General features: G+C 39.8%; 1 protein-coding gene across 2 annotated transcripts in view; it reads right to left on the bottom strand.

Annotated features, from left to right (window-relative positions):
• Window positions 1-2117: 2117 nt before the first annotated feature.
• SIM1 (SIM bHLH transcription factor 1) overlaps window positions 2118-26607 on the bottom strand; it is a 66491-nt gene continuing 42001 nt past the window's right edge. For both annotated transcript variants that reach the window (XM_036870849.1, XM_036870848.1), the window contains exons 11-12: window positions 5844-6246; window positions 2118-3778 (exon numbers count right to left, since the gene is read on the bottom strand). In XM_036870849.1, coding sequence (XP_036726744.1) covers window positions 3048-3778; window positions 5844-6246 — 1134 coding nt within the window. In that variant the 3' untranslated portion in view covers window positions 2118-3047. The remainder of the gene's footprint in view (window positions 3779-5843; window positions 6247-26607) is intronic.

Below are 26607 nucleotides of genomic sequence, written 5' to 3'. Positions count from 1 at the left end.
CATTATATTCAGCACAGTATGTCAAAAAACCTGTGTGACACACCTAAATGTCCGACCTGTAGTGATTGTGACATTAATATTATGCATCCAAAAATAATACATCAAATCTGTATATTCTCAATAATAGTTTTAACTAAATTTTCCCAAGGAAGATGGGGAAATATTCATTTATTTCTTTGGTCATCCAAATTTTTAAATTAGGTAGGGCAGACAGGTAAAATGGGAAACAAAGATACTCCTACTATTACTAGAAAGCATGAGGTTTGCATCATCTAATGAATGGTTACACATTGTTCTAATAATTGGATATAACACATTTTTATGAATCCCCAAAGTGATATAAAAATCATACTTCTCTATTTCAGTCAATTCTCAGCATTTAGCAAAGTTATGGAAATCAAGTATTAAAACTAAAGCCAATTGAAGTTTAATTTTAAATGGGAACATACATATACATATATAGGCATTATATGTAATGTAATAAAGCTGCTACCATAAAATTATTGACACATAAGTTAAATAGGTTGTGTTTGAAACTGGATCAATCTACCAAAAATTTAATCAAGATGAATCAATTAATTCAGTTAATTCTGTCTTCACTTAAAAATATTGGTCATACCATTTTAAAGAGCATTATTCCTTCTGACTACTCCCTAATTGTAGAGTTCATAATTTATTTCTTTCATCAGTTAACTATCTTCCATAGAAAAATCCCACTGAAATTACTTTGACAGTGTTTTCTTTCATATCAATTCATTTTCTTGATTCTTAAGATTCCATTTCTTTTATACCATCTGTCCTTGACATTTTTGGTAGAATGTGTATCCATTAGTAAAACCCATCTGTGTAGATTTCCTTTCCAAAATGCACCATATTCTTGAGATATCTGTGCCTTTGAACCATTTGTCCATCTACAGAATTCTGCAAAAACTTTAGCATTCCTAAAACCTTACTTCATGTTGCAAATTGATCAAAAATCCATTTTAAGTGTTCCAGGGTTTTCCATAAATACTTTTGCTTGTATAGTTCAAATTTTAGTTTTTATTGTTCTTTTAACATTTTTGAAAGTATATATGATAACCACTAACTTTCTCACTCACGTGCACCTTTTTCATTTACAGCACAAATGTTGCTGTCATACCCAAGAGCTATTTACTTAATTTTATGTAGCCTCCTTTCTCACAGACAAACAACCCAGTATTCATCTCTCAGATTACCATCATTCAGATCGTCACCTGCCTCTGGACTGCCAAATAACTGTGTTAAATGATGAAAATATAGTACCAATCCCTGAGTGTTCAATGTCATGTTCTGTCTTCAAAATGTAAGTTCTAATACCTCCCTCCCCCCTTCCATATGGCAAGAGTTTCAGGCATGGGACTCCTAGGAAATATTTTCTATAAAATTTCTCTAATCACTTATGTCACTTTGCTTTGATTACTGGAGAATGATGCATTAAATACATATTACATATTTTTCTTCTCCCTCATCAGTTTCTACCATCTATATCTCGGCTGAACTAGAAAGTTGATTGTAACTATAATATGCCTAAAAGAGCCCATGCACCTGCTTAAGTTTCAAAGCATCTAGACCTCTGTATGAGTGCAGGTAAGCCAGAATGATGAGCCTTGACAACTCACAGCAGAGAGATAACTGGTTAACAAGTTCAGTACTGCTGCATGAACGAACCACAGAACCTTGGAACTTTAGAGCTGCCATACGGATAAAGAAATTGGGGCCCAGGTGTGGTCAGTGATACATCTGTGCTCCCAACATAAGTTACAGGCAGGGTCAAACTGGAACTCAGAGATCTCGGCATCTAGTCTGCTGGTCTTTCTACTGTATCACATGAACTTAAGACCAAGTTTGTTTTTGCTGTTTACAAACGATATGGAAAAATGAACGCTTTGCCTGTTCCTTCAGTCAGAGTACTACTCGTACCCTTCTAACCACTTGTCTGTCAGCCTAGGCTTTTATCTTAGACTCTCTCCTGAGGCTTTCCACATGTCACATTTGCACATCTGTGCTTTGAAATGTGTTCAAACACTTACACTGCTGTCATGTAGCACTTCACTGGTTTCCCTTAGTTTTTTTTTTTTGTGTGTGGTTTTTTTTTTGCACTTATCAGCCTTTTTTTCCTGGTGAATTAGTTTGAATTTTTATTTGGTTAGTTTTACAAGCCCCAAGTATGTTGATTACATATGCTGACCCTGAAATTATTTGTTTTGAGATATCATTTCATTTTTCTCTGCCTCTGGCCTTTCCATCTCTACTAATCTATTTCCAGTTGGGCACACCAGGCTTTTGATGTGTGTCCCAATATCCCAGTGTTTTTACTTAGAAAAACCCTGACTGCTATGTCAGTGTGATCCTGTTCTTTGTCTAACTCAAAAGTAAGGTGAAAAATCACCACTTCCTGATTTCTTATAATGGATGCCATGTGAAAACTCATTCTTGTATCATATCCAGAACCATTTCCCTAATTTATGCCTGAACCAAATGAGCTGGATGGTTGAAACCACAAAGAAGAAACCAGTTTACAAGATATATCTCTTTCTTAGTTATTTTGGGAATGGAAATTTCTTTAAGATGCTTAATGTGCTAGGGTTAAGGAAACTTACCCATTTGGGGTATATTTACGGTATATAGTCTGTATTTCCATATGTAAAGTATATATAGCAGTTTGTGGATAGTGGTCTGTATGAAGTTCACTGTATCATCATAATGATTGTTGTCATCCATCGGTCCTTTCATGTGATATATATGCTCACGTAATCTACACAAGTATTTTTCAATTCAAAATTTATCTATTCTGGTTCCCATATAAATAGAGGGGCAATTCGTGTATTCACTTTAGCTCCATTATCTGTGTATAACCCTGAATGCCAGTGCTGTTATCTTTGATTTCACAAGAACACATGTCAAATACCCAGTAACTTAAATTATCCACTCTAACAATCTGTGGCATTGTAAATGTTGGTAATGGGGCATTAAATGATAAATATGTTTCAGAGATCCTTAAAGAACAAAATATTTTAGAAAAAACATCAGCTTCCATTGGTTATTATAACAGATGTTCCCTTGTGTCCTTGTGCTGGATCCGGCTGCATCCTTAGATGGGAAGTTACATCAAAGTGTGAGCCATTACAGCCCAAGGAATAGTTTCTAATGGTTTCGCTATCATATAAGTGCTCCAGGGCGTATCCAGTTAATGTGTAAGCGTGCTTATCAAAATACTGCCGGTGAGAGCCAAAGCAGTTTGGAGAGATGGCAGGATGGTCTCCTGCCGTCTGATGAGGAGACATATCCGAATGTAGATAGTCTTTAGCTAGGATCAAACTGGATTTGGAAATGCGATCTGAATTAGGACTACTTATCCGCGACAGTGCTGTGGGACTGTTGTCGTAGTCATTTTCGCGGGGGCTCAGCATCTTTCCCTCTCTCTGCTGGATGTGGTCACATGGTGAAGTGTTGGCAAGAGCAGAGCTGTGGCAGACTTCGCCTGTCGTTGGGGGCTGCTGGTAGTTTGCAAAACAGAGGGAGTGTTTTTTCCCAGCTCCATTAATGGAAGCCAGTTGGTCTGGGGGGGCTTTCCTCAGCTGCAACCTGTTCTCTTCTTCTTTAATCATTTGCTGGGTGGCTCTGATCAGAGTTTCGATTTTGCTAGGTTCATGTGGGCTACTTTGATACTGCTCAGTGCGATATCGGTCACCTGATTCGCTGGCAGACCCAGGGTCTGGAGAACTGACCACACTATCTTCATCCCAATGACCTCGCCCTAGAAATTAGAAAAAGTAAGAAGTAAGTGGTCTCAAAAATCACCCCCAGTATTGTAAGTGTATTTCTTTTTCCTATTAAAAGAAACCTTATATTTTTCAATTTTAATATATGCACCGATATTTGAAACAGACACAGGCTAACATGACAGAGTGTCAACATATTGTCCTGGAATTCATAGTTCTCAGTGGTTTTTAAGTGCAGATGAAGTTTATAACAAGTGTTCTAGAAGGTAAACCTTGTTCGTGGGTTGTGAATGCCAATTAGCAAGACAGTAAAGTATGTTTATACTTGTCCACAGATGCACATCCCTGGATGTGTCTGACTGTAAATAATAAAAGAAAAATACATAGGATTTGGTTTATGTTATTGTCTAGAGAAGTGTTAATGTTGAAGTGATGCTTAGATAATGCTTTCCATTGGGTTTGAGGAAGATGATGATATAGGCTGGACTAGTTTCTCAATTCCAACTAAATCACCTAAAATGTTAAAATTGCTACATGTTTCTTAAGTAGAGTTATAATAAAGCTCTAACATTAATTATTAAACTATTTGAAGTTATTAAACTATTTGAAGGTTTAAAATATGTATACATATTCATATATGTGTGTGTGTGTATATGTGTGCATATATATATATATGGTTCCAATTAAAAATATAAATATTGCGTTCTCAAATCCAGTGGTAAAAAAAATCTGTTTCACACATAATCATACAGTAACCCTGATATTGCTTCTGAAATAAGAATAAATATTTTAAATGTTAATAACAACTTGTTCTGAACCAAGGAGAGAGATCTAATATGGAGGAAAAGTGCATCTAAAATATTATTCCATAAATTACGTTATTCTCAAAACAGTCTGAAGTCAATATAAAAAGAGAGAAGAGAAACAGAAAGGGACATATGAAAGCTGTAAACTGCTTAATGCAACAGAGAAGCCCAGGATCACACTAGTCATTGCTTTCCTTTTCCCTTTTCTTCTCATTTTATTTCTAATATCTTCCTCCTGACCATGTGGGTTAAGGCAGGATTTTCACTTCACTCCATTCTTGGGTAAGCAATTGCCCTTTGCCCTGGGTTTTCATTCCCAGGCTACCAAACTAGAGAAATTCAAAATAAAAGCAGAAAAATAGAAAGCAAAAATGGAAACAAAGCAAAACCATTCACAGAAAACAGTAGGTGCCTTGGTGGTATGTGCAGGAGACTTCTACGTGTGAGAACAACAGCGTCTAGCACATTTCTTATCCTAGAGACACAGCAAGAAGAGTAATAGCACAGCCATTGGATCAATCTTAGTGTCACTGACTTTTAAGAAAATGGGAAGGGTTTTCAAGACCTGCCTGGACCTAAGCTTGGAATGGACAGAATGAGCTCTCCTTGACCAGTTTACATTGAAATGGACAAAGAAGAGCATTAATAACACTAGCGGCTTTAACTGCAGCGCCCATTTCTGTGTGTTTGTAGAGCCGTGTAATAATCCCAAGGTGAAAATCCCCATGGGTCCCACACCTCACTCCATCCTCAACTCACAGAGGATACTGTGGGTTGCCATATGATGGGAGAAGGGGACAGTTACTGGCATTTAATGCCCAGAGGACCAGGTAGGTTAAAACACCTGTGACATGAGTGATCGGCCATGAAACAAAGGCAGGCCTCCCCAACACGCCAATAGTGCCCTCATTGAGAAACCCTGCTAGATGAGCCCCAAACTACTCCGGTCCACATTTGAAGGGTGAGAATGCAGAAGAAAATAATACACAAGAAATTTAAATGCATACATACTACAAGTTCAATAGACTTAACAATTCACTTTAATTTCTTTACTTTCTTTTTTCTTGATGTTAAAATGTGAATCATGTTTACTCGCCTGTCCAAAACAAATGTATTTAGCAACATTAATACACTTCAAAAGAGTGGATTTGGTTCTTAAAATCCCATTGGTTAGAGTTTCTGATTTGTAAATTCAAGAAGAAAACCATTGGGTGGGGATCACTCCAGGGTCAAAGCTAGACTATGATAAACCTGCCCAGGGGCGCAACGCTGGGGTCGCTGGAGCCGCCCTTACCGTGGATCCTGTGGACCGAGGCGATGTGAGGCATGCTGCTCTCATAGGCTTCTCTGCTTTCCGGGGAGGCCTTGGTCAGGGGCAAGGCTGCGCGAGAGCCCCACCAGGGCTCCCTCCCCGCCTGCGGCGCTCCCAGGAAGTACCTGCCTGCCTCACACCGGCCGCCCTCGCAGGCCTGGGTGTGGAAATGCCTCTCCTCCACCAGCCTGGAGGGGTCGAGCGCGAAGCCGTAGCAGAGAGAGCCGCGTTCCGAGAACTGCCTGTAGGCGCACGACGCGTCGTGCTGAGAGCCCGGCCGGTCCGCGGGGTCCAGCAGCTGCGGGGAGGCCGCGTCTGTCAGCGGACTGCCGCCCCACTGGCTGTCGTGATCAGATTCAGATCTTTCCGCGGGAAATCCCGAGTACTGAAACCGAGAGGGTGAGAAAAGTACATTTCAAAAGAAAGAAAGAGGGCTTCCCTGGTGGCGCAGAGGTTGAGAGTCTGCCTGCCAATGCAGGGGACACGGGTTCGAGCCCTGGTCTGGGAGGATCCCGCATGCCACGGAGCGGCTGGGCCCGTGAGCCACAATTACTGAGCCTGCGCGTCTGGAGCCTGTGCTCCGCAACAAGAGAGGCCGCGATAGTGAGAGGCCCGCGCACCACGATGAAGAGTGGTCCCCACTTGCCGCAACTAGAGAAAGCCCTCGCACAGAAACAAGGACTCAACGCAGTCATAAATAAATAAAAGAACGTGAATTTCTAAAAAAAAAAAAAAAGAAAGAAAGGAAGAAAAAAAAAAGGCCCCAAGGTCTGAAAACACCCTTAAGGTCATATTGGGCTTAAGGCACCAAAATAAGACTCTAGCACCACGCTGGACACCCCTGACTTGGATCACCTAGTCAGTCATGGTACTGAAAAAGACAATCCTTGTGGCTGCTGGAAGGAGGAGATAAAACTAATAATAACAAACATGCGCTGAACTAAATGCCAGGCACTGTTGGAGGTACTTCCCGTGAATTACTCCGCATAATTCTTACAAGCACTTAAGTGGAGACATTAGTAACCCATTATATGGATAGGCAAGCTAAGGCCCTAAGAGCAGAGATGATTTGCCCAAGACCACAGGGTGAGCAGGTGGCAGAGCAACGATTCAAACCCAAGTTCTCCATCACTACACAAATGGTACTGCCAAAGGGAGAGTCCAAGAGAGCACCATATTTTATTCCTACTGACTTTTCACATTTTTTCTTACTTAAAAAGCAATACAAAAATAAGATTTAAGGCTTCACACTGGACCGTTAGCTCTCTGAGGGCCATGCTGGATACATGGCAAGGTAGTGAATAAATGCTTAACTTAATTCAGTCTCAGTGTGACTTTGGAAAAGTCTTGTCCCATATAAGCTAGGCATGTTCACTAGGATGTGTTTCTCGCTTTCTAAAGTGAAACTTCAAATATGCACAGGTTTGTCAGGACAACACAGCTGCAGGCTGTTGTTGGAATCACGCTGCTCACCTGTTGCCAGAGTATTTGGTCAGGTGCTTGAAAGAAAACATAAAAGGCTCTGAGGACCTCCCTAGGAGGTACGCTCAGTTTGAAGTTCCTCAAGAGCCACTAAAATCAGTAATATAATCATTTCTACCAGTTTTTGGTTACCCAATGCCAAACACAATTCTAGGTACCATAGAGAGTTTACCTGCTATAATAATAATAGATGTCATTTATTGGGAACTTACTGTGTGCCCAGCAATATGCCAACTACTCACTGTATATTATATCAATGAATCCTTATAACCATCTGGACAGTAACATAGCTCCATTTTATAGATGAGGACACTGCATCACTGAGTTTTAATAAGATGCCACAGCCATCCCACAGTCTATCTGGTCTCAAAGCCTGCACTCTAAACCACAGTTTTACACTTGAGAGAAAATACTGGTAAGGAAGAGAGGAGAAAAAAAAGTGTCAACATTAGAGAGATTTCCAGAAAAGTGGCAGGAACTGCTTTACAGTCTCAGGAACCAAAATATAAATCCAAATCCATTCTACATTCTCTTTCTTACCCCCAAGAAGAAAGAGGGACAGGCACATGTGGTGGTGAGAAAGGGAGGAGGGAGAGGAGAAATTCCCAGGCTCCATTGTTCTTCACCTGTCACACACTAGTTGAGCAAATTTGACCCATGATGAGACCTTCACAGGACAAGGCAAACTCTCCCCTTCCTACTAGCCCCACCCTGAACAGGAGGAAGAATCCCCAGCTCTGCCCAACTCAGTGCAAACAGGCAGCTCCTCCGAGGGTCCCTTGCAGCCAGGGAGATGAGGTACAAGGTTCCTCTGGGGCAACTCCAAAGTACACTGATAAATACAGCATGCTCAGGACAGAGTTCCAGCCAATTCCAGGTTCAAGACTTTTCCACGACCATTTCTAATATTGCTTTAATTATTTTCCAAATGTACGTATGGACTATCAGCATATTGCATCAAGAAAAAAACCCAGAAAATATAACTTCTTTCCCGCAGGCCTGTAGGATGGACACATCGAGGCACCCCAAGCTCCATTTCTCCCCCTCACACCTCCACCTGCCATCTGCCTTTTTTCTCCGTGAACACCAGCCTCTCTTTTCATAAGATGCCACCTTCACTTTCACCAAGCGGGGGTTGCCACCCTCTCTCCTTATTGAGTGGGGACCAAAGTGCTATCCATTTCCCCTTTTGGTAGCACCATCCATGTGCTTGCCTAGGAAAAATTCAGATCATCAGTGCTATTCCACGCTAGGAATTGCCCAGACTCTGCTTGTTTTTATAAAAGTATAAACCAGACCTATTTCTGAAGTACTCCAGTCAAGACTTTTGAGCCCTGTTGAGAGGGGGAAAAGCCTTCCCTGAGTGTACATGGGAAAGTGCTATTGGCGCAGCAGAGAAGAACATTCTGTCCTTCGCTGACAAAGAAAATTCAGCATGAGGCAACCCTGGCGTACCTGAGGTACACATTTCAAGAGCACCCAAAGAAGAATTTGACAGATAAGCCTCTTGTCGATAATCAGGAAACCACAGCAGCAAGGGCATTGCCCTTCAAGCAGGCAGAAGTTGGGTGGTTCAGTTAGACCAAGCCCTCCCACTGCTTTAGAGGTACAGAGGAAAAGCCTAGCCGTAAACCTTTGTTTTTTAAGAGAAGGCCTGTAAACCTGAACCTGTGTGCACCATCAAATCTGTGAGCTGCGGACTTCCCCAGCGGTCCAGTGGTTAAGACTCCGTGTTTCCATTGCAGGGGGCATGGGTTTGATCCTTGGTCGGGGAACTAAGATCCTACATGCCACATGGCACAGCCAAAACAAAAAAACAAAAAACAAACCTATGAGCCACGTCCACCCTTTAAAACAGACCACACTCTGTTAACACTACCACCTCATAATTTGACCTGAAATAGTTCAAGTGTTCATTAAGTATTTGAGAAATGAGAGAGGGCAGAAAGGAAGGAAGGCAGCCAGGCAATATATGCAGTGTGTGAATGAATGCTGCACGCGAAGCCTCCCGGTCTCCCTTGCACCTGCGTTTGCTACTTAACGACATGTACAGTCGTGGGCCAGTGATTTAATTTCTTTTGTCCCAACAGGAAAATGGTCATGATGATACTTAACCTACCAAAGCCTGAACCAGAGTTGGGACCATTTAATGGAAGAGGCACAAGGGACAGGGAGCCAAGAGGACTTGGTTCCAGGGCCATCCTTGCTAGTAACTCTCAGGGAAACCTCAGGAAAATTGCTTTACCTTTCTTAGCCTCAGCCGTAGAATGACATAGAGGGTTAGATTAGTCCTTCTTGAACTTTTCTTTCAGCTCTGATATTCTATATGATATAATAATTGTTTCCTTTCTAGTGCTGAAACATATGATCCCTATGCCTGTCCCTATATTGCACTTATTTAAAGTAGATAATTAGTTAGAACTATAATCCAAGACCAAGAATTTTTATTGTCATGATTATAAGAGAAAGGTTATGATGTCAGTTATAATTTTACTATAATGTCAATTTTCCCCCAAGTATCCCATTATGGCACAAGTTTTATAGGGATTATGAGGTCTTTTGGTCAATAAATCATTCCATTCTAGAGGCTTCTGAGCAGGAAGGATAATGGCATCCATTTGAATCTGAATCTCTTCATACATCTTCCCCCAAGAAACACTAAATTCATCACGGAGCACTGATTAAATCACACGTGACTCATGTTATCAGCATTACTAGGAGGCAGGGAATATGCCAAAGTTCAAATTACTTATAAGTTAAAAAAAAAAGAAAAAAGAAAGTCCAACAGCAGCTTCTATGAGCCTGTGGGTACAGAGAGTAGGGTACCGAGATGTTTAAGAGACTATGTGAAAAAGAGAGAGAGAGATTAGGACATAGGCAAAATGAAGACAGTCATCCTCAGAAAGAAAAAGCACAAGTGAATGCCAAAATATGAAGACAAGTCAATATTTACTGGCTCATAGTACTGGCCACAGGAAAGGGACTCAAAATCAAGCAAAATCCAAAGTGGCAGCCTCAGACAAGTGTCATTTCCATAAAAGAAGACTAGCATCTAGAATGTATAAAGAACTCCCCAAACTCAACAATAAAAAACTAAAATGTGCACAAGACATGAAGACACATTTCACCCAATAGGTAAAGTGATGACAAATAGCCACATGAAAAGATGCTCAACATCATTAGCAATTAGGGAAATGGAAAATTCAAACCACAATGAAATATCACCACATACCTATTAAACTGGCTAAAATAAAAAATAGTGACAATACCAAGTACTGACAATGATGAAGGAAAACTGGCTCACTCATGTGTTGCTGGTAGGAACGTAAAATGGCATAGCCCCTCTGGAAAACAGCTTAGCACTTTCTAAAAAACCTAAATGTGCAACTACTGTATGCAATCCTGGAAACTTTTTCCAGAGAAATGAAAATTATACTCATATAAAAACCTATAGGGACTTCCCTGGTGGCGCAGTGGTTAAGAATCTGCCTGCCAATGCAGGGGACACGGGTTTGAGCCCTGGTCTGGGAACATCCCACATGCCGTGGAGCAATGAAGCCCGTGCGCCACAACTACTGAGCCTGCGCTCTAGAGCCCGCGAGCCACAACTACTGAAGCCTGTGCACCTAGAGCCTGTGCTCTGCAACAAGAGAAGCCACCGCAGTGAGGAGCTCACGCACGGCAATGAAGAGTAGCCCCTGCTCGCCACAACTAGAGAAAACCCACGTGCAGCAACGAAGACACAACACAGCCAAAAATAAATAAATAAATAAATAAATAAATTTATTAAAAAAAACCAAAAATCTATACATGAATGTCTATAACAACATGTATTCCCACTTCCAGGTCCTCTTTAACTGTTCCCTTTCTTTTTAAAATTATTATTATTATTATTATTTATTTATTTATTATTTATTTTTGGTTGCATTGGGTCTTGTGCTGAGCGTGGGCTTTCTCTAGTTGTGGCGAGCGGGGGCTACTCTTCGTTGTGCTGCGCGGGCTTCTTATTACAGTGGCTTCTCTTGCTGTGGAGCATGGCTCTAGGTGCACGGGTTTCAGTAGTTGTGGCACACTGGCTCAGTAGTTGTGGCTTGTGGGCTCTAGAGCACAGGCTCAGTAGTTGTGGCGCACAGGCTTAGTTGCTCCACGGCATGTGGGATCTTCCCGGACAAGGGCTCGAACCTGTGTCCCCTGCATTGGCAGGCGGGTTCTTAACCATTGCGCCACCAGGGAAGCCCAAAATTATTTTTAATTGTGGTAAAATACACATAACATAAAACTTTCAATCTTACCCATTTTTGTGGCATTAAGTATATCCACATTCCTGTGCAACCATCACCACCACCCATCTCCAAAACTCTTTATCTTGCAAAACTGACTCTCTACTTGTTAAACAATAACTCCCCATTTTCTCCAGCACCTAGAAACCACCAAGCTGCTTTCTGTCCTTCTGATGCTGATGTCTTCCTGACAGAGGAAAAACAAACGAGCCCCATGAACCTCCAACCTGGCTTGGTGTTGGGGGTTCCCAGAACCTAACCACCTCAGAGATCTTTCTGAAACTCTCATCTAATCATGTCATTCTCTTGCTTAAAAACTTTCTTCTTTTTTTCTGTCTTTCTGTCTATGCATCAAGTAGCATGGCGATACCACCTACATAAAGCTGAAACTATAGGAGATACAAGGAGAAATATCCTAATAATAAGAGACTAAGACACCAGTCTCAGTATAAGACAAATAAAGTAGGTTAAAAAAACAAAAAACAGAAAACAAAAAAAGCTACAGAAGACTTAAAAAACAAAATCATAAATGTTATGGCTATATATCAAACTTGATATATAAATATAATAAAGAATAATAATAAAGAATAAACCTCAGCATACATGACTAATCATCAAAATTGATCAAATATTAGGTTACAAAGAAAATTTCAGTAAATTTCACCAAGTAGAAATATTATAAACAACACTCTCTGACCACAATGAATAACAAATAGAAATTAAGAACAATTAAATAAACAAAAAAACCCAAAAAATCCTTCCACCTGAAAAAAACAAAACTATTAACTTCTGGGGAAAATAGGCAAATAAACCATAAACTACAGAATTTCCAGGAAAAGGATAATGAAAATACTATATATCTGGATTTATGGGATATATAGCTTTAGATACCTAAATCAATAAAAATGAAAGAATAAAACTAAATTCAATTCTCATTCAAAAGCTAGAAAAATAGCAAAAGAAACTAAAAGAAAGCACAAGGAAAAATGGTCAAAAGACATAAACAGACTATTCACAAAAAATATTAAAATAGCCTTAAACATATGAAAAGATGTTTAACTTTTGAATAAGATAAATGCAAATTAAAACACTGAGATACTATTTCTTAACCATCAGATTAGCACACGTTCAAAAGCTCGACAACATGTTGTTTGGCAGAGTGTGGAGAACGAGGTACTCCCTCCCATGCATCGGTGGTGGAAATGAAAACTGATACAGCCGCTATGGAGGGGAATTTGGCAACAGCTAACAAAAACGGCAGTTTCCCGCTTCTAAGAAACCATTACACCAGGCAATATATATACATGGAAGTAGTAAGGTGTCGTTAAAGAGGCATCATACATGGAACCTATTATAAGATGGTTCAGAAGAAATAAATAATGAGGGCAGATGGGAAAAGACACAGAGAATATGATAAAGCAAATATGGCAAAATGTTAAGCCCTGATGAACCTAGGTTTAGTAGGCAAAAATACTTTATTGTTCTTGCAACTTTTCTTTATGTATAAAATCTTTTTTTTTTTCTTGGCCGTGCCACATGGCTTGCAGGATCTTAGTTCCCCAACCAGGGATGGAACCCGGGCCCTGGCAGTGAAAGCACCAAGTCCCAACCACTGGAATGCCAGGGAATTCCCTCAAAGTACATGTTTTAAAATAAAAAATCCTACATAGCAAACATATCTTATTTTTATAGAATGATTAGGGAAAAGGCTATTTTTGTAAAAACATTTTTTTCTGAAGAAATAGAGACATGCTCTGATAAAGCTATAATTTAATTACATATCTTTGTTTTCATTACTGATGATTAATATTTTGTGCATAAAAAATGTAATTTTAAGTTATCAACTAGGGATTCCAGTAGAAACAGCACTGAACTCAAATATGGGAGGACCCTGATCTATTACATCCAACATGACTTGTACAAAAGATCACCTCCTGTGGGCTTTGATTTTTCCATCTGCAGAATAGGAACAGACTACCTGCATTATATGATTACAGGGAAGATCAAATAAATAATATGTATCAAAGTACTCTTAGGGCTTCCCTGGTGGTGCAGTGGTTGAGAATCTGCCTGCCAATGCAGGGGACACGGGTTCAAGCCCTGGTCTGGGAAGATCCCACATGCCGCGGAGCGACTGGGCCCGTGAGCCACAACTACTGAGCCTGCGTATCTGGAACCTGTGCTCCGCAACAAGAGAGGCCGCGATAGTGAGAGGCCCGCGCACCGCGATGAAGAGTGGCCCCCGCTTGCCACAACTAGAGAAAGCCCTCGCACAGAAATGAAGACCCAACACAGACATAAATAAATAAATTAATTAATTTTTTAAAAAAAGTACTCTTAAAAATGCAAATGTTACAGATATGTGTGTATCATGTTAAGGTGCTTGATTAACGACTTTCACTTTGGTAGACAGGAATAGTTATATCACCATCTTGTAAAAATGATTTTTTTCCCTAGACTGTATTATCTAGAGCAGGGCTCCCCAACCCCCAGGCCGCGGACCGGTACCAGTCCAAGGCCTGTTAGGAACCGGCCGCACAGCAGGAGGTGAGCAGCGGGGCGGGCGAGCGAGTGAAGCTTCACCTCTGCTCCCCACCGCTCGCATTACCACCTGAACCATCCCCCGCCCCAGGCACCCTCCATCCACAGAAAAACTGTCTTCCACGAAACCGGTCCCTGGTGCCAAAGAGGTTGGGGGCCGCTGATCTAGAGGCCATATTTTCAGTCCCATCCTACAGGCACGCCAGAGATAAAACATATATGTTAAAGGATAAAGAAATCCACATCTCTTCTGAAGAAAAGGGAACCCTTGTACACTGTTGGTGGGAATGTAAATTGGTGCAGCTACTATGGAAAACAGTATGGAGGTCCCTTAAAAAATGAAAAATAGAACTACCATATGATCCAGCAATGCCATTCCTGAGTATACATCTGGGAAAAATAGAAACTCTAATTTGAAAAGATACTTGCACCCCAATGTTCATGGCAGCATTATTTACAATAGGCCAAGACATGGAAACAACCCAAATGCCCATCAACAGATGATCTGTTTAAGAAGATGTGGTGTATATTTACAATGGAATATTACTCAGTCATAAGAAAGAATGAAATATTGACATTTACAGCAACATGGATGGACCGAGAAAATATCATACTAAGTGAAGTAACTCAGACAAAGACAAATATTATATGATATCACCTATATGTGGAATCTAAAAAATAATGCAAATGAATCTATATACAAAACAGAAACAAACTCACAGACATAAAAAACAAACTTATGGTTACCAAAGGGAAAAGGCGGGGGTGGGGGGGGGATAAATTAGGAGTATGGGATTAACAGATACAAACTACTATACATAAAATAGATAAGCAACAAGGATTTACTGTATAGCACAGGGAACTATATTCAAAATCTTATAATAAACTATAATGGAAATAATCTGAAATATATTATATACACATATAACTGAATCACAATTGCTGTACATCTGAAACCAACACAATATTGTGAATCAACTATACTTCAATATAAAAATTTTAAAAAGGAAATCAACATCCCAGCTGCAAAAAGAAATCAGGCCACTGGCCAATCACTTAAACATTAGGGCCTTTTTCTTCCAATGCTCTGGATTTTCAAAGTTGAACTGCTTCTTTGGTACCAACGATTCTTATCACTTAAACTTTGACTAAAAGCCCACAGATCTGTTTTAAGGGTGGAGAGAGAGTGACACTCATGATCGATTAGCTAGCTGGAACCTGTGGTTGGTTCTCCTAGCAATTGTTGATATCTAGACTACTTTCAGGTAAAACAAAATCACATTTTAGGAGCTATAGAATATCTGCTCTTCTTCTTTTGAAAAGGTAACAACACTTCCTCCTCTGTTTAAAGCTAAAAAACTGAATGATTCGATTCCCTATTTTAATTAGGTTACATCAACAAAGAAAGTTCACTGAAACTAATTTCTGGTTAATTTTGCGGAAACCTCTGTTTCTCTTTCTTAGAAAAGTTGTTACTATTATGAATACTCTGCACCTTAATTTACCCTTATTTCTTATTTAAAATTTAATTTTCAAAACAGGCTTTCATGTTGGTAAATTTAAAAATGAGTCAGGGGACTTCCCTAGCAGTCCAGTGGTTAAGACTCCGCACTTCCACTGCGGGGGCCGCGGCTTCCATCCCTGGTCAGGGAACTAAGATCCCACGTGACGCACGGCCGGGGAAAAAAAAAAAAAAAAAGAGTTAGATGAAGGATGCCCTGGTTCTAATAACTATGAAACCAAATGCCACCCACCAAAGGTGGGCTAACGCTGACCGGCAAAGAGCTTGGATGCCTGCCAGAAATGGATGTCAGATGCCAGCCACATCCCCCAGCTCCTCTCTGAGATTCAGGGCTCATGAAAGAATCATTCTTTCTAGAAGAGACTGATACCTCATCGGGTTAAAGGTCTGAGCCATCAGCTGGGATTTTATATGCATTCAATGGGAACTATTTATAATAATTCATTCTAATATTTATTGAGTACCTAGTATTTGCAAGGCAGTGTGCCAAGTGATGTGAGAAATACAGCCCCACCTTCAAGGTGTTCATATTAGGAGGGGTATAAATAACCCACAGAACATAACATTAATACAAGTTAAAAAATGGCAAGGGCTTGAACAAAGGAAAAGACAGTACCGTTTGGGAGTTCAAAGAAGGGAGTTATTACTCTCTTTTAACGCTGTAGCTGCTTGGGAAGGGAAAATGAACTATGACTAAGAGGTAATTTACCATATGATTTGCCTATGCTAACTAATGCCCATGACAATAACAATAGCCACCCTTATCAAATACTTGCTATGCTCTGGTCACTATACTGAGATCCCACAGACATTATCTCATTAAATGCTCACAACATTTTAAAGTATCATTAATCCCTTTACTGATGCAGCAAATGAAGCTCAAAAAAAACACACCAAAAAACAGAACTGCCCAAGTTCACATGATTAGGAAGTTTAAGAGGAGAGATGCAATTCCAGAACCCTTACTCCTTCCAGAATCCTGGACTCATCTAGACTTAGGTACCTAGATAACAAAGACCGCAGTGTCCTACCCTCTATGCAGGAATGGATCCCAGGTCCCCAAGCCTGTTCTTACGAAGGGGGTTCTCTCCAACCTCTACACTCCAGTAGACCAACACCACACAGCCTCGGTTACGTCCTCATAGCACTGAAGTGTTCTTCCACCACAATTACAGCACAGATATTCCCCTTTTGAAAACAGTCATGAGATTCGTTCCTGCCTCAAGAGCATGTTACAGACAGGTGCTCTGCATTCATCTGGATGTGGCAGCAGCAAGCCAACTCAGGAAAAATGCCAGATGTTCCAACAATAGATGCTACAGTTATCTATTTTTATTCTGGCAGCTCACTGAGTTTTTTATTTTTATCATTTTTAGCTGTAAAATATAGAGAGAGACCCTCTTATGGTAAAGTCCTGTTTTCCATGAAAAACTTTCACTCTATCAGGCATGAGCAGCTTCCCTCTTGATTTGTATCTGAACCATGAGAAAAAACATCACAGATGCAGACTGCATTGTACTAAGAACATATGCATGCTTTTAAATCACTTTTATCTTACTTTTTACTAATGTAACCCTGAAACATAAAATATGTCCTTTTTTTTTTTTTTTCATTCACTGTTATGGGAAGAACAGATGGTAAAAGGGTTAGATTAAAGTAATACAGCATGTCCATTAAAATAACCCCCACTGCTGGGGATGCTTCCCTTGAACAGGAGTCATGTTTACTGTAAAGAACAGCTTTGGCTTACACACGTTGGAAATTGCCGGGGGTCTTCTCAACAATAAACATAAGGGTAAGAGAAAAACTAATGTCAAAATCAAATGCATTTTAAAATGACAATTATGCAAATTATTTTGCTAATCTGGGAGGCTGACTGAAAACATTTGCCTGTGATACTGTAACTCAACAGCAGTCAGATAATAGATTCCATTTCTAACTTGAAAAATTTTACTACCTAGAAATTGTAAGGAAGGAAACCTTCAAGAAAAATTAGAGAATGCATTTTAAAAGAAAAAAATATCAATCTTGAGTCACATTCCAGAGTCAAGGATGGCTTCACTAGAGGAACGGAGCAATAAATATTTCCATTTACACTATAAATAATTAGAAAGCAAATACTGATTCAAAATTCAATTATTAAAAATTTTAAATATTTTGGCCATTTCTTCCCTCATTGTAGAAAATGGTATAAATTGTCATCTTCTCAAAATCAATTTTTAAGAATGGGTCACAAGATTTTCACTCATTATTGTTATGATTTGCTCCACTTATAGTATAATCTGTGATTTATTGTGATGTTGTTTTTACCTTTAATCCACATTTTAGTTATTTTTAGCTCTAAGAATATTCTGGTGAGAAATCTTTCATACCTGTAAGTTCCTGATATATTTCATGAAGTAGAAACATGAGAAGTTTTTTAATATGCCTCAAGTGTGGTTTGAAATGTCTTAGGGCTTCTCTTAATCCACCCCCCCACAGTTACAAAAATGTTCCTGGGATTTGGTTCACTCATTTTTCTCACAGAAAAGTAAGCATAGTCGACATCTCATTGGCTGTCAGGGTGACATGCAGCTGTAAGGGAATCAGCACTCGGAACCAGAGGCCAGTTTTCCTCCAGTGTAACTCTATAAGGAATCTCCTATAGGGTTCCATATGGAGAGAGCTGTTCCCAACCATGAAATCCACAATCCACATCCTCTTATAAATCCGAAGGTAAAATCCTAAAGGCTGGCAGGCATCTTCATTGCCCTGAAGATTTTAAACAGGTAATAAACATTTAATTAGGCCCTTTTTGTCCTGGCACACACAGCTGTAAATGATCAAGAATATCCCAACTTGCATAGGTAATACAGAAATGGCTCTAGCCCATTGGATAAATCCTGGGTTTCCAGGACCAGTAGCACTAGTTTTAATGGTAATCTTCCATGATGGGCTTTGAGCATAAGCCAGAACCACATCCATCTTTTCACTGATACTCTGACTCACTCTCTGATTTTTCACATATAAGTGGCAGATTAGATGGGCTTGAATTAGATGGATGCAGGTGGTGCCACCTGCTCCAACCCCTTACTGCTGCTTTATTTGGCCTTCCATTGGTTTATTCTGAGTTTGGACAAAGGACGGCTGCCCAAGCTGCTCTTGGCAGTGTCCTAGAACTGGGCCAACAGATTGGCATGCGTATTACCGGCCTTCTGCGTACTGAAAGAGGAGATCTATCAGATTTGTAATTTTGTAAAAAGAAATTGAAGCTCAAAGGCCCTCTACCGAGTTAATCAATTTCAAACTGGTGTCTGTAAATGGAAGGATGGATCTACCTTCTCATCTTCTAAGCCAAGCACAGTAAAATAATAAGGAAAACTAAAAGAGCATAAACTATCTATTAAATAATATACATCCAGACCTTGACCTTCCAGGAAAACACTGCAATTCAGTGCACTACAATATGCTTAAAGAAGTTTCCTAAAAATCTGTGAAAGATGGAAGAATTAAAGAAATCTCAATTTCTTAGACAAAGATATCCAAATCCAACTTCCTTAACTCTACAAAGTTCCCATTATAAGTGGGTCAGATCCCACCAAGCACTGTCAAATAAGGCATTGCTCTCTTTAATTTCACTATTCAGTTTTAATAAAATTTGATTTTATAGGTTTTGTTAAAATAAATTTCCCCAGGCACATTTTGATGGTGGATTCAGTCATTCCCCCCTTCTCCTCTGTTCAGCTGCGGAGCAGAATCACAAATTCCAGCCTTCATTGCCATTAAGCCAGAAGCAGAGGCGTTCCATTTGATTTAGCACAGCTGCTTCGCCCATTGCTCAATGTCGTTTTGGACACTAACTCTCCCCTAGATCCAAACCATCCTACATTATGAAACAGAGATGTGTTTAACATGAATTACGCCTTATAGCCAGGGATCTGGGGGGATGAGAGGTGGGCTGCAGCTGTGCTTTGGTGGGTGGGTAGGATTTAAGAAGCTCAACAGGAAAGGTGTCCTTAGGGCGAGTACACAGCTAGAATGGAGAATTGATGTGGTGGGGCTAGAGGTGGCTGGAAGAGGCAAAGACGTAGCCTGGGCCGATTGTGGAGATCAGACTTCATACTATAACCAACACTGAGCCTCTGTAGGTTTTTAAGTAGGGCTTGGGGTTGGGGGTGGGGGGTACACGATGGAAATGATATTTCAGGAAGCTTACTCTGGCAGGAATGCTCAGAGACTGAAAGGACAATAAGGAGGGATGAAGTAGTCTAAATGTGATGTCCTGTTCGGAAGAGCCTGGAAGGGGACAAAGACAGTGGGGATTGGGTAGAGGAGGAGCTAAGGGTCAAGACACACCATGAAGGAACATGACCCCCACAAGGTCTTTTGTGTTCAAAGGTCAAAAACCAAACCAACTAAACAAAGAAACCAAAAATTTAAGACTTTTCCCTTTCTTATGGAAGAAATCTATCCCTCCTAGATATAAAGATGTAGCACCGAAAATGCACATAGATTATTAAAAGAATAAGAGAGTGATCTAGAAAGTGTCTACTGATCATGGAAGTGGGCCCTGGAACTAGGGCTGAGCCCATAAACAAAGACAGGTTCTTGAGATGGAAGACAGAGCCAAATGGCATTTCTTGTACAGACACTCACCTCAGGGCAATTATTTTGTAACCAAAACACACACATACACACACAGAGCTAATATCAGTTGTCATCTCTCTCCACTGTTGCAATGGAGATCACAGTGGAGACATGGAGACTAGAAAGCCCACTTCAGGACAGGATGTGGACGGTTCTCTTCCCTAGAATGTGAGCCAAAGAGTGCTCATTCAAAGTTTTACTCTTGAAAGAGCCTCTAGATTCTACCACATTTAATTCCCCCTCAGCTGGTAGGTGTTTGATTTGTACTGCAAGATTTTGCATTTGTGAAACCATTCTTAGGTTGTTTTTCATGTGTATCTTTTGCCTCTTTACATAGGTTATAAATTCCATAGTAGCAGAATATTTTCCCTACTTGGGGTTTTTATGTCTCTATAGGCAACCAGCTAAGTATCTGCATAATTTTTTAATGTATTTACTTATCCATTCATTCATTTCATTAACATTTAGCGAGTGAATATGTGGAGGACACCGTACGAGATGCTGGGGCAAGGTTGGGGGTGGGTATGAAGTGGACATGGTTAACTACTTTCAAAGATATTATAGTCCAAGAGAGGAGATCTGACATATCTAGAACGCAGTAGAAGATAGATTGTTATAAATGGAGGCACAAAGGAGAAATATAACTCAGTTATATTTCATGAAAGAGGCAGCATTCAATCCAGGCCTTAGAAGATAGTCAGAATTTTGAAAAAATAGAGGCCATGCAGGCAGAAATAAATGCATAAGCACAAGCATGGAAGCAGGAAAGGAAAAGGTGTTCAGCAACTAGTGAGCAGAGAAGTCTGGCCAGATCAGAGGGTGCAGGTAATTTAGGATCCAACTATAGGTGACCTTGAGTGACAGCTAGGACTGTGGCAAGTCTCCAAACACTGATCAGTGTGGTCTTTTATGGTCAATCTGAGAAGCAGGGAAGACTGGAGAGGAAAATTTCCCAAAGTGGAGAGAAAATTAAGATGTGCTGCACTCCTCCAGAGTGAGGGAGCTCCTGGGACACAGGCAATGGGAGAAGAAGGGTAAATGGGTGAGGGGGGGAAAGCACAGCTAGAGCTGGAGCATGAGTCTGGTCCTTGAGGGGGCACCCAAGGGATTCAGGGCTTTATTAACTGTCAACCTGCAGCTCACTGCAAACCTTGCAAATAGGAATAAATTTGAACCTGCTGGAAACTCCCCATGGCATGAAGGTCTCTAAGCTTAGAGGCTATTGGTTCTCTCACTGTCAGCCCCCCAACTCCCTCCTCCAGTTCACTGCTGGAAGGACTGGTGAGCCCCCAACACACACCACCATAGCTACGCCACTGCCATCACACACCTTTATCACATACGTACTACGCTGTGTTTAAATTATCCGTTTACATTTTTATCTCCCCCACTGAATCTGTAAGCCTCTGTGGAAAGGGCTGTATACCCAGGTCATCTCACCTCTCCTCTGTTTCTTTATCCACCTATCTTATCAACTTCACCTTGGTGGGCTCATCCAGTCAGTTCATTTACCCACTCACTCAATATGTCCTAAGGGCTTTTGGGTGCCCAAGGCAATCTTGTTATCAAGGGCAACATCTCCTGTCCTCAAGGATCTTAAAGTCTCCATTTACTGCCTCCAAATTTTCTTCCTTTCATCTTCTAATTTTTGCAAAGTCTCATTCATGCCACTTTTTTTCATTTTTTTCTCCTCATTGGTCTTTTCTTATTCAATGAAGTCCTGCTGCCTAACATATAAATCTAATATGACTAAATACAGCCATCTGTTCATTTAAATTTGTGTGAGATTTGTCATCATTGGATTCTCACTATTGGGAATGCATTTTACACAACACGTATCATTATATATTGTATGTTTCAGTAAACACCAATGAAACTGTTGTTTGCGATATCTGCCTCCTTGAGTAAACTATTTAGCAAGAAAGTATATCATCTTTTGGTCCTATTTCAAATCCTATATACCTAGTTATCTACCATAAATAGTTACCTTACCTTTACCAATATTTATACTATTGCGCTCCCAAGCAAGGTGAAGGACAAAGAAGTTCCCTGTAATGGCAGGTAGGCTGTCCTAGAAACAATCACTTTTGCCCGGTCCCATTGTTATTTCCTTCCATCTCATCACCCTTTCTATCCATCACACCTCCTAAAATGTCACCTTTCTCTGCAGACTCCCTTAATCAGACCATTCCTTTACCTTGCACATCCCCTCAGCAAATTTGTGTGTGCTTTTTAGCAGACTTCACTGGCCTATTTCAAACAAGGCCCCAGGTTCCTCCTAAAACCCATGTGGCTGAGTGAAGAGAGAGAAGCAGGGTAGTAGAAGGTAAATTTGGGGGTATAAGGCGGCTGATTAATGGGGAATCTGCCCCTCCCCCAACCATGTGCCAAGGGAATGAAAAGGCAGACGCAGGGGCCTGGAGGTCCCATGACCAACCACATCTTACAATTCCTGTCTAAAATGTTGGTCTTGCCTCCCCAGTGAGACCATGGACATGGTTCCTTAAGGGCCCACCTTTAGCATTTTAGTGCACATAATAAATATTTAACTAAATGCAAGAGTTGGTAAAAATCAAAGTACAAATCTGTAACACAGAGGTCTCACCTTGCTGAGTGAAGTGCCTTCTAAAATAATACTTAGAGGTTTATTTATGAAGACAATCTAAAAAGACCATAAGGGTCCACTTTAATAATCTCCTGATATTTCTATAGAAGAGAAGATATCTGAAGTTTAGACATGGCCAGAAAATATAAACAAGCCTGTAGTGTAAGAAGTTCAGAGAAGATAACCTCTTCTTTTTTTTTTTTTTGCATGATGCATTAAAGTTTTTGTCATTGTTAATGGTCAAGGATTACATGTTTTCATGTAACATATAAAACATGAAATGAAGGGACATCTATCCTGGTAGAGATAAAATCACTATGTGTAAGGGAAAACTACACTTAAGAAATTCTTGGTCCTTCTTTTCTCTGTAGCCTAAAAAGTCAGCATAGCAGTCACTGATGTATTTTTTTGAGGTCAGAAAGACCCTTTGCAGGGAGAGAGTTTCTACCTTCACCAAAAGGAAAGCAGATTGCTGGCAGTGAAAATTAAGAGGGTTCTGTGGGATTATTTAAGGTAACAGATGTGAAGTTAAACCTGCAAGTGTTACAGTGTATCTGTAACAAGAGATTAAATATTTTCAGATTTCAGAAGCATACACGGTTTTATGCATGCACTGTTATTACAGAATTATATAGTGTATTGCTTATTACTGACTAGGGAAAAAGCAAGAGGAGGGCAGAATGATGCAATAAAACCGGAGGGCACGCACTGTCTCTAATAAACGTAACAACTATAAACATGCCAAGAGGAGAAGTTTAAAAGGAAACTGGAATCAGGAGGCAATTTATTCATGATTGACATGGCTAAACTATGGCAAGATAACTTCCAACTGTATTAGAGTAGCCATGACTAGTTCCATAAAAACAGGTGAAAAAGACTCTAGCAATTGCTGCTAACAATCGCTAGAGATAAGATCTGAAAAATAAATTCTATAAGCTCAATATTTCTAATTCAACAGAACTGTGAAAAAATAAGTTGCTATTTTCATGAATATAAACCCAATAACAATAAAATACAACTGTCATAGTGGTAAGATAGCTCTACAGCAGCACAGTAGCTAGCTGCAGAATCTTTGGAAGTTATCTATAATATTTCTTACAACAATTTTTCCAAAACCATTCAAAACAATTCTATTTTGACCTCTCTTGTCCCGAGTAATACATAGAGGTACAAAGGTGATTCAGTCTTTCATTAAGTGACTATAATATAATCAAGTTATTCCCAAGGGCATCTCATACCAGGAGGGGACCTGAAAGTTCATCTACTACTGCAGACAAACTTGGTGGTGGCAGTGCATTACAATCTGTGCATGTCTCACGTCTTCAAATAAGGGTACCTAGATAATTCCAAAAAGCAATGTTGCTGTTTGCCATGCTTTGAACGTCTGTTAGAAATTTCTAGATATGCCTAATACATAATAGAGCAAAGAACCTAATAAGTAATATTGATAGAATCATTAAATCACCATTTCATAACTAATAAAAGGCACAAGATGTTACCCTACAAGCTCAATTTTGCTCTGGAAATGGCCTCTTGAAAAATCTGAGGAGAATTTGCATGGTAAAAACATGTAAACATGGAAATAACAAAAAATAAAAGATTTTCTCTTTTATTTTTGAGAAGAGGCAAAAGCATTTAAAATGAAATACCATGCAAAGCTTGACCATTCAGTGAATAGAAATGTATTTATTATGGGTCTGTTAAAATATAAAGGGAAATTCAGTGTAAGTGTGTCATTAACTAAAAAATATAAGCTTTAAAATATAATTTCAAAATAAATCTATAACGATCAAAATACATCTACGATGAGAAGAAGAACAAGCAACCAAGGATAAAAATAATTTTATTCATCCTTCCTTTACAATGCTTTTTACTTCAGCTGAGAACTTCAGCTCAGACCTTCCTAGACTCACATCAAGACTACTAAAATGAGTATCCCGAGTAGTCCGCCTTGCTTCCGCCACCTTAATGCTCTCATTTCCTGTTCAAAACCTTTACTGGTTTTCCACACAGCAAAATCTAAACTCCTTGGCTTAGTAGATATTGGCACTAATCAACGAATGCTTCCAAACATATAACCCCTTGGCCTTATCCACAGGGACCTACCCTACCCCACTTCACCCGCAGGCCCAGTCAACACTAACAGTGTGTTCCTGCATCTCTTCAGAATCTTGGTCTTTCTGAAGTGTCCTCTGCTTTCCCTTATGTGCATATACCTGAATTCTACCCTCAAACCCAGGTCAACACCCTCCCCGGTCATCCAGGCTGACACCACTCCTAAAGCCTTTTGTATACATCATCTTCTATACACTCCTTATCCTAGTATATAACTTATCATTCCAACTGTACTGCAACACTTAAGGGCGTTTCTTATACCACTTCTTTATATTCTATCACCTTCTACCCAACACCTACCCTCTACCCTCATTCATCACAATGGCCAGTGTAGCATCTTTCTGATGTAGGCACTCAGCTAGCATTTACTGAGTCTAAGACACATAAGAGCAATGATGCAAGAAAACTGAAGAATAAGTACTCCTTAATAATATAAGGGCAATTTGGACCAAGTAAGACTTTTGAGAAGCTAAATTATTTTTTTTCTTTAAAATTTCTGAGGATTTAGAATCCAAGATGGTACTGAGTTGTTTTCTTCCAGCAGAAACAGATGAGTTTGCCCTGGATGTCACGCTTTTCCACTGTGTCCCCAGAGGACCCTCTGCTCACCCCATGACAATTCACTGCAAAGACTGTTCCTTTTTCTGTCTACACAAGTGGCTCCTTGAAAGCAAAGACTGTGTTCCATTTCTGATTTCTACATATTAGTAGCCCATGTACTAGAAACTCAGTCAATGATTGACCTAGCACCATGATTATCTAAAGCAAACATAATTAAAGAATAACCTTTACTAGGCACATAAATGTTAAGTGAACTTAATTCATGACTGAGATTTCAAATGAGACATAGGGCCAAAATTCTAAGGATTACATTTATATAAGTATTAATCACAAAAATGAACACAAAAAAGTCAAGAGAAACCCTATGTTGATATATGTGTGCGCATGTGACTGATTTTTATAGATACATCATAGAATATTTCTAGAAGAAACCACCATTTTGGAGAGGGAAAAGGAGGAAACAGTGGGTGATTTTCTACTTTCCACTCTTCTGTATTGCTTTTTTTTAAAACTATGAAACATGTACAACTTTCAAATTAACTCCTCCCCACATAAACCCAAGGAGCAGTCTAATGGCAGTTAAAACATTTTTTTTAAAATGTGTAGGTAGTCTACAATTAGAGTAAACTAAAGAAATTTTAGACTTAAGAGCTGAGCATGAAAGAAAACATAGGCAATGAGGTTTTGGAAGTCCAGTGGGGAGATTTTGTTTTTGTGGCTTAATTTCTATATAACAATGGACAAACTCCTTCTTAACTTAGTATTTCCTAATTTAAATTCTCCTTTCATCTAAGTGTCCAGCACTCCTATTCATATAAGGATAGAATTACCCAAAGGAGTAATTCATCCTTCCAAGTAATAAAAAGACACGGTAAAACTCTTTTCCCAAGGTACAAGATAGTAATAAGAAAAGCTGCTCAGATACTCAATAAAAAGAAGCAACTCCTCCTCCACAGTGACTTGAACTAAAATGCACTTTATAAGTAACGTGCTCAGTCCTCATAACAGAAGGTG

The sequence above is a fragment of the Balaenoptera musculus genome, chromosome 12 (assembly GCF_009873245.2).
Source record: "Balaenoptera musculus isolate JJ_BM4_2016_0621 chromosome 12, mBalMus1.pri.v3, whole genome shotgun sequence".
Taxonomy (NCBI): domain Eukaryota; kingdom Metazoa; phylum Chordata; class Mammalia; order Artiodactyla; family Balaenopteridae; genus Balaenoptera; species Balaenoptera musculus.
The sequence above is the reverse complement of the archived record's forward strand: the minus strand, read 5'-3'. Positions and strand labels throughout refer to the sequence as shown.